Raw genomic sequence first — 20,533 nt, 5'->3', positions numbered from 1 at the left:
TTTTAATGTAATTTTATCCGAATTTGAAGCGTACAGATAACGTAAGAACCTCCAGTTTGTAAGTTTTCGTTTGTATGACGTCACGTTTAGCCATGACGTCTTTGTGCCAAAATCAATCATAAACTTTCGCAGATTTTTTTTTATTTGACAAATTTAGACATCTTATCAAGTTTTATCGTATTTTTTCTTTTTGTAATGCATTAGAATCGGAATAACAGTACTGTAGTTGAAGAGTTGCCACCGTCAATTTTGATTTGACGGTCGCAAATCTCCGTTTTACTGTCTCCGCTACGCGTCGCCAGTAAAACTGCATTTGCGACCGTCAAATCTACAATTGACGGTGGCAACTCTTCAACTACAGTACTGTTATTCCTTAAATATGAAATACAAAGTTACAGCAATTTCGTCTTTCATAAAACATGTTTCATAAATTAATACGAACAGTTATTTATCCTTTTTTATTACAGAACAGTCTTTTTATTTTACTGCTGACGGTTAAATGATTTAAAGAAAGCTGACTAAAGTTATGTTACTAGGGTACGCGTTCGGGTTATTTCAAAATATTCAGCTCTTTCTTTATGGACCAAGTTAAGGCAATGTAGAAAATGTACTTTTAACACGTTTCACCTAATAAAAAAACCTTTTATCACATTTTTCCTTAAATGAAGCATTTCTTATCATTACTCATCTTGAAACGTCTATCAATATCGTAATTATATGAAAATGAAAGCCAAAGCGATGTGCATGAAACGTTCCGCATTATTTGATTTTAAAATTTCAAATATCAACACGATTTCGATTTTAAAAATTCATTAGTTAGGTCACCTCAAACGTTTTCATATCATTTAAAAAATATTCTAAATGAATTAAATTGTCAAATGTATTTTTCATTGTCTTTTGGTTATTATTACTAATGAAAACTGCACGTGAGCAACCATAAAAACAAACAATCGAGAATTACATAATTTGAAATTCATATCTGATATTTTTTTTAAAACTGACAAAATTTATAAAGTGTTTAAAATGTTATAATAATAATGTTTTTATACCAGGTGAGATGACCAAGCTGTCTTACTTTCGGAGTGTGGCAGGTTGTCACCAGTCTTTCTACGATAATGATAACTGGCACGTGGCAATGTTTACAAAAATAACAATAGTATAAACTATTTGTGCTACCAGTCAAATTTTAAGTACAGAACATAAAATGGAATAATGATGTGCATTACTACAATAGCAAATAACTTTTTATATTTAAGTATCAATTTACTGAAAGCGAGGAAAACGGTAGTTTCTATCAACTTCTGTCAAGCATGAAGTGAAGACAGTGTAATTTGAATAAAATAAATTTGTCAAGATCGCCTTTGCCGTTGGTCAATTTCAGAATTCTTTGAAACTACTATGAAATGGAACATTTTAATTGCACCTTGCAGATAATAGACAAATATAATTAATTATAGACCTGGGATGGGTAGTATTTACACAACCCTGGTCATTCGGGTAAGAGGTCATCGAAGGAAACAGAAATTATATTTTTTGTTCTTCTCACGAAAATCAACCATTTATCTAAAAAACAGATTGGTTAATTGTCATTGGCTGTCAAGTGATTAAGACCCATTCTTGATAGCCCGACGTTTAGTATTTTGACATAAATCATAATTTATAGGGTACCAGAAGTTTCGAGTTTTTTGTTCATCTAATCAAATACCAGAAAAAAAGACAAAATATTTCATCTGACATAAAGTTGCGGGTATGTGTAAAACAAAATGTTAAGCTGTGTTATCAATCTGTATCTCAGCATGCGGGCATTAAAGTTAAACGATTAAATTTGGATCAATTACAAAATAATATGTTTGATTTGCACTTTCTGTTCCGTTATATAAAATGACAGAAGGTCAGAAAGATTGTTCCTTTCTTAACAATCTTTTCTCGTCTTTCTTTTTCTTTTGTATTTGAATATCATTAGTTTATATCTTTACACTTTGTCGGAAACGCTAGTTTTGTCTTAAACAATATTTTAGTCTTGCGTTTTCTATCAGTTATATTGACTTTTTATCTTAAGATGTATTTTAATTGCCATGTAACTGTTAAACGAATTAAGGCCTATTCGGCATTTAAGGCATATTAGGTTTTCTTTCTTTATCAAAAATAGACTTTCATCTTTTTGTTTTCCCTTTTATTCTGTCTACTTATTTACAGTATAATAAAAAAAAAAGGATGTGAGGTATGATCGGTAATGAGACAACTATCCACCAAACTTCAAATGAAGTGGATGTAAAAAAAATATAGGGGAACCGTACAACCTTCTACAATAAGAACCCCATACCGATAAGAATATATATTTAGTGCTACATATGCATCTTATTTTCGTTGACCATTTCTAAATCTTGTTTAACAGCTTAATTTAAACATAATTATTTATAGTGGATTGGCAAACAAGTAATTGAAACTTATATTACTAGTACTAGTAATCTCTTTCCAAGTGCTGTCTTGTAGTAGGGGCAAGTTTTAGCATCATTAGCCTGCTCTTTTTCGAAGTCTACAATGGTCTCCCTTACTTGCAAGAGATCTCCCTCTCTCTTTAAACGTGTCAGCCATTTATCGCGCCCTTCCGAGGGACTATCAGCGTTTCTCAAGCCAATCCATACTCGCAAATGAACAATAAAGTATAAACGGTATTTTCGAACGGTAGCAAAAAAGAAGAATCTTATGAGAAGTTTTTTTTAAATTTTGTACACAAGCTCAAAATGATTTTTCTGCAAATGTTAAAAACAAAAGACAAAAGATACCAAGGTGACAATCAAAAATTATAATTCAAAGAGAAACAACATCTTTAAAGCGGAACGTGAAGTTAAAAGATACTGCTAGCTTCTTGGAATTATTCTTATTCTAAAGCGCCGGTATATAAAGTCATCCTGTTATGAAGAAGTAAGATAGTTAGCGTGAAGAATCTTTTTATTTGAATCAAAGGGGTGTTATGATGTATTTCTTCCTTGTAACAAGATCAGTCATTTCTTTTAAGAAACAAACTTGTATGTTCTTCAACAGATCCATGGAAATTTTTAGTATCGACATCTGATCAACACCGTCCATAGATTGCTGAAATATAAAAGGGGAACATCTACCATGTTAACACTGTATAATTCTTACAACATATGCTGTAGCTAAATGTATTATAATGAACTAAAGCAATTACTCTTAAAATAAAATATATATATTTAGCGAACGTATACAAACAATAACACCCCAATGAATGGGGAAAATAATTTTCAAAAGTTTGGTATGTAAAGTAAAATTAAATTGAAATAAACTATTTATGAAATATTATCTTTTCCTTCTGGAATCATCATTAAAGATAAAATATTAACTATTGTAATGCTCCTGCTATTATACTACCATTTTGAACAAAGGGAGTCACAAAACCGCCTAAAAATCGTGATAAAAATCAATATTAAAAAGTAGAAAATTTCATGTTCAGTATACAAAAGGCAATAAAGCTTAGCTTAAAAAGGACAAATTTCTTTCTTACTTAATATTTTTTTAATAGTAAATACGAAACAGTAACCAAAGAACGTAATGCAAACAAAACAAAATAAAATATGGGTTCCTATGTTAAACTCTTATTCAAAAGTCAGTAAATGTAAGAAAGCAAGATTATAGTACGTCTTGCAGATATTTGTAACCATTTTAGAATTATCATGATGGTTTTATTGTGCTATTACGTATGTCAGTCCTTTTTGGCTTTTAAAGTTTTACTGTAACTTCAAGATTCATAAAAAGATCATTTCATTTGTAAATGAAATGAAAATGAATGCCCATATCAGTTTATTTATTAACTAAACTATACATATTAATAGGATACCCCATCAGCAGTCTTATAGACAGAATAAAACCAATTGAAACATTATAATCTTCATGTTCTATTGTAAGAATGACCTTATATGAACTAGCACGAATGAAGTGTGCCCATCAACATGTTGTCCACTGCTTAATTAATCATCAGAAAATCAAGATACCTTCTAAGATAGGATTCTGACTAAGTTTCATCTGTATCGTTCTAGTGTTGAATAATTAAATACTAATTAAAAATTAAATGAACACTCTATTTGAATACATTGATGACATCATGCTGGTATTATTAATATGAAAAACGTTTTACAATTATATTTCATAAATTATTTACAAGTTTTTGTTTGGCAACAAAGTGCCAAAAAAAAAATAGGACGTAAAAGATAGTTCACATTTTTTTTCAACTATTAGTTTATAGAAATTTGTACTGAAATAAGCTTACTAAAATAAATAAAAATATATACCAATTGAAATTAGCAATTTAATGATTAGCATACAAATTTAAGAACTTTTTTATCGACGATTTCATTTTCTTTCTCAACAAATGTTCACCTTTTTAAAGTATTCAATAAGTCATATTTCAGAAAATAAAGAGCCAAAGTTATATGCAAAAGTTTACCAAAATCTGGGTCATATTATAGTTACTGCTTCTTGACCATAAATATTATATAAAACAATTTCTTAACATGTAGAAGAGAAAAGGCAAACGTAAAACACTAAAGAAATATATAAAAGAAGAAAATACCAAAATATGTTCATATTAGTTATATGAATGTTATTTTTCATCAGATACGAGAAATACAAAAAAATAAATAAAAATCTACTACAATAAGACGATCGTATTTATTAATATATTTATCAATAAAAATCATTTTCAAGAACAGTTGAACAAAAATTTTGCTTTGTTCCAATTTGAAATGTTTTTTTATCATTTTTTTAAGACTCGCAGTGTCTTATACCTTACAAATCATATTTTTGTCGGACTAATTTTCCTAATTTTGTCGGATTTAAGATACCTCTGAGCTTTGATTTCTTAATATTCAACACATTTTCTTGAAAATTAATGATCCAAATTGAATTTAATCCTCTTCTGATTGGCTAAATTTATGACATTAAAATGACTTTATGAAATAATTCTAAGTTTATTGACAGACGACAAAACAGGTGGGATTTCTGCTGCTACAGAAGGATCTGATTGGCTAATTTATTCTTGGGTGTTTTATAAGATTTTGAGATCGTCACCAGCATCACTTTATTTTATCGAATATTTGTTCAATGACTGGAAAATTGCTATAATTCTCCAAGGGTAAGTGATCATTTTAAAATTAGTTAGCTAATTGTCTGTTCGTCGGAAAGCTTTCCAGTAAGGTTAGTATGCAAACTTTGAATTTGATTGCATTCTATATAATATAAATATAATATAAAGATATGATGATGTGATATGATTTCCGATAAGACAACTGGTAAATTAATTAATTTTACTTAAACATGCAAAGATATTTTGTCACGGCAAATATGTTAAAGTACAAATTATTATATACCTTTGTGAAAATTCAAATTGATATTCCTATAGGATTATTGCGTCCAAATTAATGATCCATATATAATATAAAACATAAAGTAAAAATTGATACAAAATTCGAATTATGTTAGTGCTTACAAATATGAACCACATGAGGTTACATGATTACTATAAATATCAGTACATTTTAAATTTCATGTCAGACTCGGTTTGTAAAATGAAATATATGAAAATGACTCTGAAACATTTAAATCCATCATGAATAAATAACCGAAAATTAGATATGCATTGATATAAGTTTTGGATTGAAAAGGATACTTCGTTTTATTTTAGAATATAAAGCCTAATACCGTTAGAATTACCAATATTTAGTAATATAGTCCCAGTTATCCATTTTGCATATCCCAATCTTAATTATTTGCAGCTGTTTTGCAGAACGAAATAAAATACCGAAAATTTACCAAAGTCACGAACTATAGAAACGCGCATATTTATTTTTTGGCTATTTGATGAAATAAAAGAGAAGATTATTAAGTATGAGATCAGTAATTATCTGATGATAAGGAAGTAGCTTGTGGTTTTCATTAATGAATAGTAGAAATAGTTACTGCAGTGATTCATATATTAACTTTTATTTTATTTACAAATATTGAAAAGCTTAAGATTCAAATACTTAAAACAGAAATCACTATCCTTTCATTTTCAAACAGGAAATGAGCTTTTAAGAAACGCTCATAGCCTTATTTATATTATCTAAGATGCAGAGGTAAACTGAAGATACAGACTTTAAATAATAAGAATGACAATGATAATTCCTTGTCAACTATGTCACAAGGGCATTTGCAACTTAATTTATAGTGAAAAATATCAAACTGAAAATAAGTGGTCACAATTATTCTTATGCTGTATAACGGTTTTTATTTTAATTCCATGTTTGGTTACACAAACTTTTGATCACAAGCGTATCAGATAAAGATTCTAGAAAGACGTGTTGTATGCACAGGAATCAAATCCATATTTTAGGACATGATGGAACAAGACTGCGCATTGGCTGTCATGTTGAGATCTACATGTCTTTCCATTTTCATTTTTATATGTTAACAAGGTCTAATATATTTGATGTCTGTTCCCGATGTTCGCCAACATCTCTTTAGAAAAATAATATTGCTCCAATCTACAATCAGACTGCTTAATGCCTTTTGGTTTACATGTGCCGCGTTAACAACATTCATATTATTCGCTTTTGATTGACATCGAAGGTACATGATAACGGTTATTACGAAACACATGTACATTAGTAACAGTACCCGTCTAGTAACCAGTTTTCTAAAATGGCATGAATTAAAAGATTTTTCTGTCAATTTCGAGTTGATGAAATGTAATTGTGCTTAAACTGAGGTTGCAATCCCTGAGACCAATTAGAAAGAAGTCGGTTTTGATTGTTCTGTTTATGTACTTGGTATGCTGAAAATTATTTGATATTTTGGCCAATCGAGTTTTTGCTCTAGAGCGTACCAGGTGAATGTCATTCCAGAAGTATGAGTTAATCGCACGGAAATCTTGGCATACACATATATATATATATATATATATTTAATGTTTTAAGCGGTGTGAAATTTGTTTCGAATTTGTAAATAATCGTCTCTCATAATTCTATATGAATGGCTTTTACATATGTGTAATTTGTTTTAATCAAAGTGTTATGTATTGCTCTGTAAAAGGTGAGACGTTAATAAAATATTGTATTGTATTGTATTGCATATAACACTATGTTGTTCATAAAGGAAATTACAAATTTTCTAGTGTTGAAGGTACCATTAAATGTCACAGTATTGCCAATGCAGCCTCGACGTTATTTCAATCATTGCTTTTTAACCTAACGAATAAGGTTGCTTATGTTCTTTTTCATATCGCGAATGATATAATATCTGTTCGTTATCATTGTTCACTGTTGCAATGGATGTCATGCAAACTGTATCGATATGTCGTTTATAAATAGTAATTCTTAAACTTACAGTGTAAAAATCACTTCCCCTCTTGTCAGGGATCGTTGATCCAATTATTTCATTGTTATTCACATCATTGGTAAAACACATGTAATCTTAAATTTAAAGAAAATGTGATGAGCATATGGACAAACATTACAATAATATCAAATGCGAGAATAATTGGTTCTGAAGAATATGATGTCCGGTGATGATATCATCCTTTACAATGATCATGGGTAGTTAAATTGTTAGGACACACGACAGGTAGATCTGCTACTGAACTAGGCGTCTGTCGTTGGACGTCCCCCATCACATATCGTTAACATGAATAGTCATTTATTTTTGAATACATTAAATGATATATCAGCATTATCGATTTTTGTAGAGCCTGTGTTAAGATACAGTCGAACACCAAACTGATTGTTATCTTGGACATGATAACTTGATAAATATCCAAACACGTGTTCTCTTTTTTGATTTATTCAATTTGATAATTCATTTGAAAATCCCTATTCTAATGACTGCTAGGAAAGTTAATATACATTGTGATATATTCATTAGAAAAAAAATGTCAAATAAAATTTACAATGATCGCATGTAGTGTGGTCATCCATCCCTTTCTCCAAATTATAAATAGTAAGACATTTGTTAGGGTCATTTGAAACAGGTTGCACGTCCATTCTATATAGCGTCTTGTCCACAAATATGTAAATTGGTCTTGAAAATTATAAATTATTGATGCAGAAACAATATGTGAAAAATTTGAATTTATTTCAAAGATGTTAAAAGACAATAGAAAATTGAATGTCAATTTGATGTTTTTCAGGTTGAAATGACATTAACAGAAGAGCCAACTTTCCTACCTTCAATTAAATCTCGCGAGGAACAAAAACATAAATGGGACATCAATGATAATGCCTTACCACTTGTAAGTTTATTTTATTTTTCAAGGAGAAGGACCATATACATATTTTTATATACTTAATGAAATTTGCTGATTGAAGATGATTACTCAGTAGATGCCCATTTGAGACCATATGAACATAAGGGGAAAACCAATAAATTGCAAGATAAGAACGACTTGAGCTGTTATCGTATCATTGTACATAATATATGCAATAACTATTTTAGAATTATTAATAAGTTTTGTATTCTTTGTTTTAAAAGGTTGAAACTTTTGATATGTTTACTGAATGGCCAGCAGAAAACTGTCGATACGTCTACAATGTCGAAGTGGAAGATGCACGACGTCACGTGAGTGGCTGGGCAATGCGCAATACCAACAATCACAATGCGCACATCCTAAAGAAATCTTGTCTGGGAGTTTATGTTTGTAGTCATGACTGTACATTGGAAAATGGAGCCAAAATTAATCTGCGTCCCGCTATATGTGACAAAGCAAGAAGAAAACAAATAGGTATATACAAAATGTCGATTATTTCAGTATAAAAAGTTTAAATTATATATGCTTTGTAATCTAACAAGAAAATAAACACCACCAAATGTCAAAAGAACAAGGCAACTTAAAACAGAAGCCGATGATAATTATAAAAAGACATTTGAAACATGTTTTTTAATCAAAAAATAATCACTGAAAAAAAGGTTTGGCAATTTCGAAGAATGTGAAGAATTTGGATAGTAAAATATTTTTTTTTCCATGTCATCAAATTGAAATAATTTCATTTTCATGCATTAAGGGAATAGATTATGCACCAATTGACATGTTTTGTTAATCATCTATACACTAATCAGCTAATATATTATAATAACTATACTTGATGACAAATGGAGATATGTTTATTATTGATGTTTTAGGAAAACCTTGTCCAAATGTAAACTGTAAAGGTCGGCTAGAGTTACTGTCATGCAAAGGTCACTGTGGATACCCAGTCACACACTTTTGGAGACACGTCCATGGGGCAATCTATTTTCAAGCAAAGGGTGTTCATGATCATCCTCAACCGGAAGTTAAAGCTTCATCGCTCTCTAGGCGACACCAAAAAATGACGAGACAGCAACACAAAGTCATGATTGTAAGTAACCTTCGAATCTTTGTTTTCATTTTTCTTTCTTTATCTGGTAATATAGATGATTAAGATTTAGTTAAACAAGTTTACATTCTTATATAAGATTTTAACGTTTGTTGCAAAAAAGGTCATCTTTTTGTATCTATTTGTTGAAAAGGTTCATTGATATTAGATGACAGACACTTGTTTCTATCCCCGGGAAGACCTACTATCAACGTATTTTATATTTTATACGTTGATAGTGGGTCTTCCCATGGATAGCAACAATACGTTGATAGTAGGTCTTCCCATGAATAGAAAAAAGTGTCTGTGTATTAGATGTGCACATGCACAGTTATTAAGAAAAATGTAATAAGCACCATTTTTTTATTTTGATTTAATGAATTGTAAGTTTTAAACATAATCTTTATTTTACAGACAAATCTTTTAAATGAGAGAAGAAACAGAAAATTACCATCAGAAAGACATAAGAAAACGATACCCTGTAAGAATGTTTATAGTTACCGAATAGAACAAATACGAACAATGTAACTTTTGTATTCACCTCGGAAATTCGGATTTTTTTGGTTCAACTTAACAACTTAAATAAACTATAAGCGATTAAGAGCTTAAAATTATGTATAGACGCCTCTCTATTGCTTGGGACTGTATGTTGTCCTCTTCATGTCTTTAGATTACTAATTGGCGTATACACAACAGCTTCTTTTACTCATATTTAGCAGTAATGAACGTGAAGCCAGTTAAGTATTTAAAGGCTCGTTTCTCTTTACATTTTATCATTCAATTGACGATGACAAATAAACTCAGCATTAATACCAGGATATCAGGATTGAAATTTTGTAATGCACCAGACGCACGTTTCGTCTACAAAAAAAAATTTTAAAGGCAAAATAAAGAACGATGTTGAAGAGCATTGGGGACAACACATTATGAACAAATAAATAAAATAGCGAGTCGATGATAAAAACTCTTGTTCGTAAGTCTCTCGTTTACGATTACAACATATCAAGTCGATGCCATTTTATTTGGATAACATATAGAATAAACACTTGAACTAACTACTAAAATGTATCACAACAACCAATGTACAGTGTTGGTTTTTTTTCAGATTCCGAATGTGTATGTTCTTGTCCTCCATTTGAATGTACGTGCAAGTCTGTCGGGTATACCTATAATCCCGCTACAGTCCCCAGACGACCGAACCCATGGACACCACAAATATATGAGGCAGCACAATCACCTTGGCAGCGATCGTCATCTGTTGGTTCTGCAGAAGGCCAAGCCGCCTTTTTTAACGACAGCTTTAGCAATGTGGATCATTTAACCTGTTCAGACCAGATTCACAATGTTGGCATTCATCCTCAGTTTAACAACCAAAAGTATCCTTGTGATAGTGTTTCAAACATGTTTCCAAAAATGAACATCATTTTCCAACAAAACAATTTTGGAAACTCTCCCTCAACAGACGACGCTTACCGAAACTCATCTCCAAATTTACGAGTTTACAAAGTTCATGACTGTGCCCCTGATGAAAGATCAGTTTATCCAAATTATTTTGGAGATGAGCAGCATAAAACAGAAAATTCAATGAAAATTAAATCCGAATTGCGTGATAGTTGTGTAGATATGGACACAAAAGATAACTTTTCAAGTATTTTGAATTCATCGACGGACGATTTTTGTGGTGATGACATTTTAAATGGTCTTGATTACAGTGGTAGTTATGGTGACATACTAGACCCTGATTTGTTTCAGTCTTTAATTCCTCGATGTATGTCCGATTCAGCTACATATCCAATGAACACTTCTCCACAAATAACAACACCACAGTATGCAGAGTTAAAACCAATTAGGTCAAGACAGAGACAAGGGTCGTTCACAAATATTAACCAACCTCAATTAAAATCATCAGATATTGGTTGTAAAAGGAGAAACGAAGATCCATCTCCCATTACACTAGATGGTATTCAGATGCCAACTAGTTTTTATAGATCTATAGATCCTCCAAAACAATGTGAAGGCTCACAAATGCGACACCACGGCGAGGTGTGTTCCTGTAACTGTGCTCTAAAACAATACTGTAACTGTAACCATAGTATTAATATTACATTTACTTATAAATGATTGTTTGTTTCATTGTTTTGCGTTAATTACAGTGCCTTATATTAAATAAATAAATTATATTATCAATCGAAATATTTTTGATGGTTTTCCACCATTTTGTTTTTGTTTATCGGACTGGAAATATACCCATAAATAGGATGTTATGGTATGATATTCAAACTTAAATATATATTCAATACAGATAATCAAGTTGTAAGAGATTTTTTTTTCAGAAAGAGTGAAGTGGTATATGTTTTCAGCGTTTAAAGTTTTGCAAACCAAAAGTTGTCTTTTCCGAAAATAAATGACTCTGTCTAGCATTTTTTTTAACTTGAAGAACATTTTACGCAACTGTCCCAGTCTAGGGGTGGGTTGGCGCCTTCAAACATGTTGAACCCCGCCACATTCTGTATGTACCTGTCACAAGTCAGGATCCTGTAACTTTTCGTAAATTGTTTTATAATTATTTTCAATTTATGAATTAGTTTGTTATTTTTCATGATTGAATAGTTTCATATTTTTTTTATGTTGTGGACTTTTTAAGCCAACTATACGGTATGATTTTTCTCATTGCTGATGGCCAGGCATACGATTGCCTATATATGCTTTCATCCAATTCATTTGAACTTTAATGGATAAATGTCTCATTGGCAATTAGCATTGCTATGCAATCGTACTACATCTCCACAGGCACTCGTCTCTGAAAGCTGTTCTATGTACCTTAATATAACACAAGGTATTTAACTGTAGGTAAGTTAAACATGATGTAACAACGGAACAAAAAAAAACCCACCCCAGTTGTGCAAGGTTCAAAAGTTGAATACTCCTATACCATTAGATGACACAGACATGTTATCGGCATCAATTCTTCGCTTTATTTACTAAACATGTGCATTGTTACTTATTCACATTCAAATTTAAAAAAAAAATGTAATTTCACAAAAGTCATCTTACACATATCATATGCGAGAAATTTCCCCCAAAAAAGTACGGATGTCAAAAAGGAATCAAATTTAAAGATACGCTAATAAACTATTTAAAAATACGAGTGTCAGTGCAATTTATAATAATTATTAGATGAGTGCAATTTATAATAATTATTAGATGAGAATAATGATGAATGGTTGTTAAATGTCCAGCGGCAAATTGAATGAATATTCAGGACGAGAACATGTTAATGTAATATGAATATTAATCCGGCCTGCTTTGTACTAAACCCACACGATGAGCCGGATTGTTTAAGGATAACGAAGCATATAATTATAACTCAGACACAACACTAATAGTTTTATAGTTACGTTCCTTCTGATACGTAGAAAATCTGTAAACTTCTTCTTGGATTTTTCATATATAAGTCATTGTGACATGATTGATGTTCTTTAAAATTCCCCATCCAAACTCATTTTTTTCAAATGTGAGTTTGATATGCCTATAGTGTTCGAAATTACTTTGTCCATGTCATTTTCTGTATTGATCTTTTGTGTGTTTTTTTCTAAGCTGTAAAGGATATTTTGATTATGTAAATGTTGGTTGTGAAATATTGAGAAAGTATGGGACACATGTATGGGTGGAATGCTCTTTTCTCTGATTTAGTAAAGTGTAAATCAAAATGACGCATCTTTTGGCATTAACAATGAACTTTTCATATCAAGATTTAGGAAATCCACGTCGAATGTAATGGTGCTGCATATATGTTTTCCTAATCTTATATTTCCTACTATAATGTTTGATCTTTGTTTTCCTAGTCTTATATCTCCTACTATAATGTTTGATCTTTGTTTTCCTAGTCTTATATGTCCTACTATAATGTTTGATCTTTGTTTTCCTAGTCTTATATGTCCTACTATAATGTTTGATCTTTGTTTTCCTAGTCTTATATGTCCTACTATAATGTTTGATCTTTGTTTTCCTAGTCTTATATGTCCTACTATAATGTTTGATCTTTGTTTTCCTAGTCTTATATCTCCTACTATAATGTTTGATCTTTGTTTTCCTAGTCTTATATCTCCTACTATAATGTTTGATCTTTGTTTTCCTAGTCTTATATGTCCTACTATAATGTTTGATCTTTGTTTTCCTAGTCTTATATGTCCTACTATAATGTTTGATCTTTGTTTTCCTAGTCTTATATGTCCTACTATAATGTTTGATCTTTGTTTTCCTAGTCTTATATCTCCTACTATAATGTTTGATCTTTGTTTTCCTAGTCTTATATGTCCTACTATAATGTTTGATCTTTGTTTTCCTAGTCTTATATGTCCTACTATAATGTTTGATCTTTGTTTTCCTAGTCTTATATCTCCTACTATAATGTTTGATCTTTGTTTTCCTAGTCTTATATGTCCTACTATAATGTCTGATCTTTGTTTTCCTAGTCTTATATGTCCTACTATAATGTTTGATCTTTGTTTTCCTAGTCTTATATGTCCTACTATAATGTTTGATCTTTGTTTTCCTAGTCTTATATCTCCTACTATAATGTTTGATCTTTGTTTTCCTAGTCTTATATGTCCTACTATAATGTTTGATCTATGTTTTCCTAGTCTTATATGTCCTACTATAATGTTTGATCTTTGTTTTCCTAGTCTTATATCTCCTACTATAATGTTTGATCTTTGTTTTCCTAGTCTTATATCTCCTACTATAATGTTTGATCTTTGTTTTCCTAGTCTTATATCTCCTACTATAATGTTTGATCTTTGTTTTCCTAGTCTTATATCTCCTACTATAATGTTTGATCTTTGTTTTCCTAGTCTTATATCTCCTACTATAATGTTTGATCTTTGTTTTCCTAGTCTTATATCTCCTACTATAATGTTTGATCTTTGTTTTCCTAGTCTTATATGTCCTACTATAATGTTTGATCTTTGTTTTCCTAGTCTTATATGTCCTACTATAATGTTTGATCTTTGTTTTCCTAGTCTTATATCTCCTACTATAATGTTTGATCTTTGTTTTCCTAGTCTTATATGTCCTACTATAATGTTTGATCTTTGTTTTCCTAGTCTTATATCTCCTACTATAATGTTTGATCTTTGTTTTCCTGGTCTTATATGTCCTACTATAATGTTTGATCTTTGTTTTCCTAGTCTTATATCTCCTACTATAATGTTTGATCTTTGTTTTCCTAGTCTTATATGTCCTACTATAATGTTTGATCTATGTTTTCCTAGTCTTATATGTCCTACTATAATGTTTGATCTATGTTTTCCTAGTCTTATATGTCCTACTATAATGTTTGATCTTTGTTTTCCTAGTCTTATATCTCCTACTATAATGTTTGATCTTTGTTTTCCTAGTCTTATATGTCCTACTATAATGTTTGATCTTTGTTTTCCTAGTCTTATATGTCCTACTATAATGTTTGATCTTTGTTTTCCTAGTCTTATATCTCCTACTATAATGTTTGATCTTTGTTTTCCTAGTCTTATATGTCCTACTATAATGTTTGATCTATGTTTTCCTAGTCTTATATGTCCTACTATAATGTTTGATCTTTGTTTTCCTAGTCTTATATGTCCTACTATAATGTTTGATCTTTGTTTTCCTAGTCTTATATGTCCTACTATAATGTTTGATCTTTGTTTTCCTAGTCTTATATGTCCTACTATAATGTTTGATCTTTGTTTTCCTAGTCTTATATCTCCTACTATAATGTTTGATCTTTGTTTTCCTAGTCTTATATCTCCTACTATAATGTTTGATCTTTGTTTTCCTAGTCTTATATCTCCTACTATAATGTTTGATCTTTGTTTTCCTAGTCTTATATGTCCTACTATAATGTTTGATCTTTGTTTTCCTAGTCTTATATCTCCTACTATAATGTTTGATCTTTGTTTTCCTGGTCTTATATGTCCTACTATAATGTTTGATCTTTGTTTTCCTAGTCTTATATCTCCTACTATAATGTTTGATCTTTGTTTTCCTGGTCTTATATGTCCTACTATAATGTTTGATCTTTGTTTTCCTAGTCTTATATGTCCTACTATAATGTTTGATCTTTGTTTTCCTAGTCTTATATGTCCTACTATAATGTTTGATCTTTGTTTTCCTAGTCTTATATGTCCTACTATAATGTTTGATCTTTGTTTTCCTAGTCTTATATGTCCTACTATAATGTTTGATCTTTGTTTTCCTAGTCTTATATGTCCTACTATAATGTTTGATCTATGTTTTCCTAGTCTTATATGTCCTACTATAATGTTTGATCTTTGTTTTCCTAGTCTTATATCTCCTACTATAATGTTTGATCTTTGTTTTCCTAGTCTTATATCTCCTACTATAATGTTTGATCTTTGTTTTCCTAGTCTTATATGTCCTACTATAATGTTTGATCTTTGTTTTCCTAGTCTTATATGTCCTACTATAATGTTTGATCTTTGTTTTCCTAGTCTTATATGTCCTACTATAATGTTTGATCTTTGTTTTCCTAGTCTTATATCTCCTACTATAATGTTTGATCTTTGTTTTCCTAGTCTTATATGTCCTACTATAATGTTTGATCTTTGTTTTCCTAGTCTTATATCTCCTACTATAATGTTTGATCTTTGTTTTCCTAGTCTTATATCTCCTACTATAATGTTTGATCTTTGTTTTCCTAGTCTTATATCTCCTACTATAATGTTTGATCTTTGTTTTCCTAGTCTTATATTTCCTACTATAATGTTTGATCTTTGTTTTCCTAGTCTTATATGTCCTACTATAATGTTTGATCTTTGTTTTTCTAGTCTTATATGTCCTATTTGAATATATTTTCGAGATATATTTTAATCGTCTCGATGGTTCCCGAACTGTAATTTAGTTGAGAATTGAGAAAAAATAATGAAATCGTATGGAACAGATTTTTGGGAAAGACGTGGAACTATTTGAGAGCATTATAAAAGAGGACAGTTGAAATTGTCCAAGGTCAACTTCAGCTGATGAAACCCTTTAGTTTAAAGACACGTATATGGTTCATCATGAAATCTACTTATACAGTAACACTGTATTGTTTTAATCATGTAACTTCCAACGCACTGGCTATATTGGGTGTTAGAAGAAGGGTAAATCATAAATTGTCCACAGATGAACAATATAATTTTTCAAATGTTCGAAAAAAATCGAAAACTCATGATTTTCATAGAACAATAAGCACATTAGAGAAAAGTTTACTTTATGCCGAACCTGACACATTTTCTGAACTGAAATATACAAGTTATAGTAATTTTTCGTAAAAAAACAAAATGTTCGCTAGATAAATATGAAAGAATGTGTCTTACACACACTAAATATTGAAAAATGCAAATGCAAAAACATAGGGTTCAGCAAATCTGACAAATACGAGAAAATTCGATGCTGAAAAAAGACCATGTTATTAAACATATGGTCATAATTAGCGGAGAATGGTGAAAAAACAATTGTCAAATATCGGCGGAGGCATTCATAATTTAATTCAGGCCATGTTAAATTTCAAGTCTAAAGTTCTAGTTTCTGTCTTTTTTTAAAAACAATTTTATTTCGAAAAAAAAGCATTTTCGCTGATTGGCCTTAAAACAATGGTTTTGATAAGAAAACAACACTCTGTAATTACAAGACCATCTGGGTATTTTTGGTTAGCTTGGTACCATGTATTCAATTTCATGATGTATGGAAAATATATTGACTTGTATCGTTTCTTTTTTGGGACAAGTATATATACGGTGATGATTGAAATATCAAAATATCAATTGTAACACCCAAGCGTCTTGTTTTTTCCTCGTAGCGGTTATCTGTATCATGTGTAGATAATAGTCGTTTAATGTACAGAACAAAAAAAAAACTTAATGGGTTACGGATAGGTAAGAAATATACCAGAAAGATTAAAGTTATCAGACTAAAGTGAGGACTCACCGATATGAGTAACTAGGATTTGAGGTAAAATAATATAGAATATTAAGAATAAAGGACATTTATTTTACACAGCGCCAAGGAAAATATTTTTTATTTAAATCAAAAGCTGTGCGATTTAAGTTTTTGAAAAGTCAAACGAAAGGCATTATTTGTGTTGAATGTGCATGTATTTGATCAATATTACTAATTTAATATTCATAGCTACTTAGTGGATCCCCGATTCGTTTACATCCTGTACGTATTCTCGGATGAATAATGGGCACGTGATACATTTTTCATTTTTCTGATAGAATACCATAAATAAACAAATAATAGTTTGATCTGGTTCATCTGATGATTAAAATTTTAATTAGGCGGGAAGAAACAGCTATGGCCACGTGTTGCAGATTGTGACAATGTTTCAATTTCAGACCACATTGTTGTTTAAAGGTTGGGGACTTTTACCGCATGAATGGAACATGATGCAGCGAGCTCTCCATTATTTCTGTAGTGCAGTTGTGATACGGACATGGTCTATTTAAAAACAAGGAATCAAAGGATTTCTTTAGTGCGGTTTATTTGTTCTTCTATTGAAATGTTTAAAGAATCTATTTGTAAGGATGTAGACAAAGATCCAAATAAAGGTTTTATTCTCTCTCTGTTGTGGAAAATGTTAAGTTTGTTTGTAAGTGTTGGTTTTTCATAAAGACGTTTTAATATGAAGAGAGATAATGTTTAATGCATTCTTTTCAAAGAGTATCGCATCAGCCTTATGATTGAAAAATTGTAATTTTTTTTTTAATGTTTTCATTAACTTTCTATGTATATATAGAATCATTTTGTTTAAAAAAAAAAATAACCGTTACGCAACCATGTTGCAATTCTTTTTTGCTTTATATTATTCAAAATCTTACTGTAATCTGCAGATATTTTTATGTATAAGTAAACATGTGGGTCCTCCTGGCTAAAATGTATATTATTTTGAAACCACTGTATTTTATATATGTTTTGTAAGTAGATGCACATTCATGTACATATTTTGCACTCTCTCTGTACCTATGTATCTGCAATGGTTATGAGAATGAAGATATTGATATAAAAAAAAACGGATGGTTACATTCGAAGCCTCTATTGTTTTGAAATCAATATACATGTATGCTTGTTCTTACAACTTAATAACAGACGAAGAGAGAGAGAGAGGGGAGACGCGGGCAAATATAATTTTGGAAGTTTTGTACTCAGAGATGGATAAGTTAAGTTCGACATGATTTATTTTTACATATATTATCGATGGATGTAAATTTAGGCGTTAGATTTGTGGTAAAAGTCTTAAGCCTTCTAATTTCGAAACAAAAAGGCCAGTTTTTGTATCTTGTATTTATTTATTTACATTATGGTTGAACATCATCTTGATATTCGAAATAGCATTTAATTAAATGTTCCTTTTGAATAAAGTTTCTTCATTTCAGACCCAAATCAACGAGTTTATTAAAATGTCTTTTGACATTACTCTATTATTCATCTATACATTTTAATAAGAGTATCGCAGATTTTTGTCGTTGTCCATCCGTACACCAGCCTTCTCTTTACAAGTCAAAGTTTTTTTGTTTTTTTTTATTCTAACCGTTAAATAATCTGATACTTTCATGAATAACTAGTACATTCAATTCACCAGGAAATAATATGACCTGTACAATTCTTAAAAAAAGTATCTGAATCCAAAACCGAAAAACATATGCCGGGTTTAAAATTTTAAAAGTTAAAATACATGGAAATTTAAGATGATATCAATCACTGATATTTTGTAACAACGTATACGTAATGCAGAGAAATTACAAACAAAAAACGCGTTTTATAAACTTTTTTTATTACGAACCATGCAGAAACTATATTTAATTCAGAATCAAATTATAAAAATGAAGTTGTCAGATGTCTAATCCATGTTATCAAGGATATTTAATGTAATCAAATGATCATAAATGCAGATATTGTCAATTTTTTGGTCAATTATCTGCTCTCATGCTTCATGGAATCACAATGACCTCAACCAAACACTGCACCATTTAAGTCATATTTTTTTATTATGAAGGAATACATTAGCTAACAAAATTTGTGTACAGATGTAACATGATCGGTTAAGTCCGGCCGGACACACTCCCTCGTGTCAGACTGAATAAATCCTATTGTTGCCACAATTGTATAGTTTATGTTTCTTTTTATTCGCTATCATACACCACCCGCATAAAACATATATTTCTAAAACCCGTATTGGTTATTGATGTTGAATATTATCCTTCAAAGGTCACGTGTTTATGTTTTTAGAAAAATAAATCTTAATTATTTAAACATTTAATTACCAAACTGAAGCACTACTTCGCTTTATCATATGCGTTTTGTGGCGAAAGGCAAAATGGCATTAAAGACTTATGACAGTATCTGCAAAATCATGTTTAAAATTAAAACAAAAATGTATAATTTAGTTTTAAATGTGTGTACACTGTAAAACAAATGTAAAATATACAAACATTAAATCAAATAACTTATACAGAATTATGTCGGATGTCTTTAATTTATTATCTTTTCTAACTACTTTGCTTATAATTAAGAAATGAAGTAATGAACATATGTAAGTATGACCTCTGAGTTTAAACTATTATTTAGTGTTATATTTCAAACAAAATAATTGCATTATTAGTTAGTTTTCTTTCTAATTTTATATTTAACTGGCTTGCGAAGCATTTGAAAAATATTTCGAATGAGCATCTGACAAACAAATCACCTTATGAAGACGCCTTCCACTATTTTCTCGAGTGTTCTAGTACAGCAAAACAAAAGATCAGCTCTTGTTTCAGATATAGACGATAAGGATGTTCGCCACTTGTTTGGCTTTGAGAAATGATGATTGTACTGATCAAAATCATTAAAATATTTTGTCTTAAATAAAACAAACCAAACGGTTCTAGGACACAGATTCGCTTTCATTCTTCCATGTTTTGTTCCTTCCATGTACCATATTCACATAGTTTATCAAAAGTGTTATCTTTTACTGTTATACATTTTGTTTGTTTCTGTACAGAGTACTATCTTTTAATAAGGAAGTAAAACAACAAGATAGTACAATGTACAAACTTGCCTGTACAGAGTACTATCTTTTTACCCGGAAGTAAAACAACAAGATAGTACAACGTACAAACTTTCTG

The 20,533-nt window shown here is 30.3% G+C and overlaps 1 protein-coding gene across 2 annotated transcripts; it reads left to right on the top strand.

Moving 5' to 3' along the window:
* Window positions 1-5,038: 5,038 nt before the first annotated feature.
* LOC134711575 (transcription factor glial cells missing-like) lies at window positions 5,039-11,567 on the top strand. 2 transcript variants are annotated; one of them, XM_063572250.1, is made up of 6 exons: window positions 5,039-5,152; window positions 8,183-8,284; window positions 8,524-8,773; window positions 9,172-9,389; window positions 9,801-9,867; window positions 10,492-11,567. In XM_063572250.1, the coding sequence occupies exons 2-6, from the start codon at window positions 8,189-8,191 to the stop codon at window positions 11,505-11,507; spliced, it is 1,647 nt and encodes a 548-aa protein (XP_063428320.1). In that variant the 5' UTR covers window positions 5,039-5,152; window positions 8,183-8,188; the 3' UTR covers window positions 11,508-11,567. The 2 variants fall into 2 exon arrangements, with proteins under 2 accessions (XP_063428320.1, XP_063428330.1); XM_063572260.1 differs by having other exon boundaries at window positions 5,151-5,214.
* The last annotated feature ends 8,966 nt before the right edge of the window (window positions 11,568-20,533 follow it).

Source organism: Mytilus trossulus, chromosome 1 (assembly GCF_036588685.1).
Source record: "Mytilus trossulus isolate FHL-02 chromosome 1, PNRI_Mtr1.1.1.hap1, whole genome shotgun sequence".
Taxonomy (NCBI): Eukaryota; Metazoa; Mollusca; class Bivalvia; order Mytilida; family Mytilidae; genus Mytilus; species Mytilus trossulus.
The sequence above is the reverse complement of the archived record's forward strand: the minus strand, read 5'-3'. Positions and strand labels throughout refer to the sequence as shown.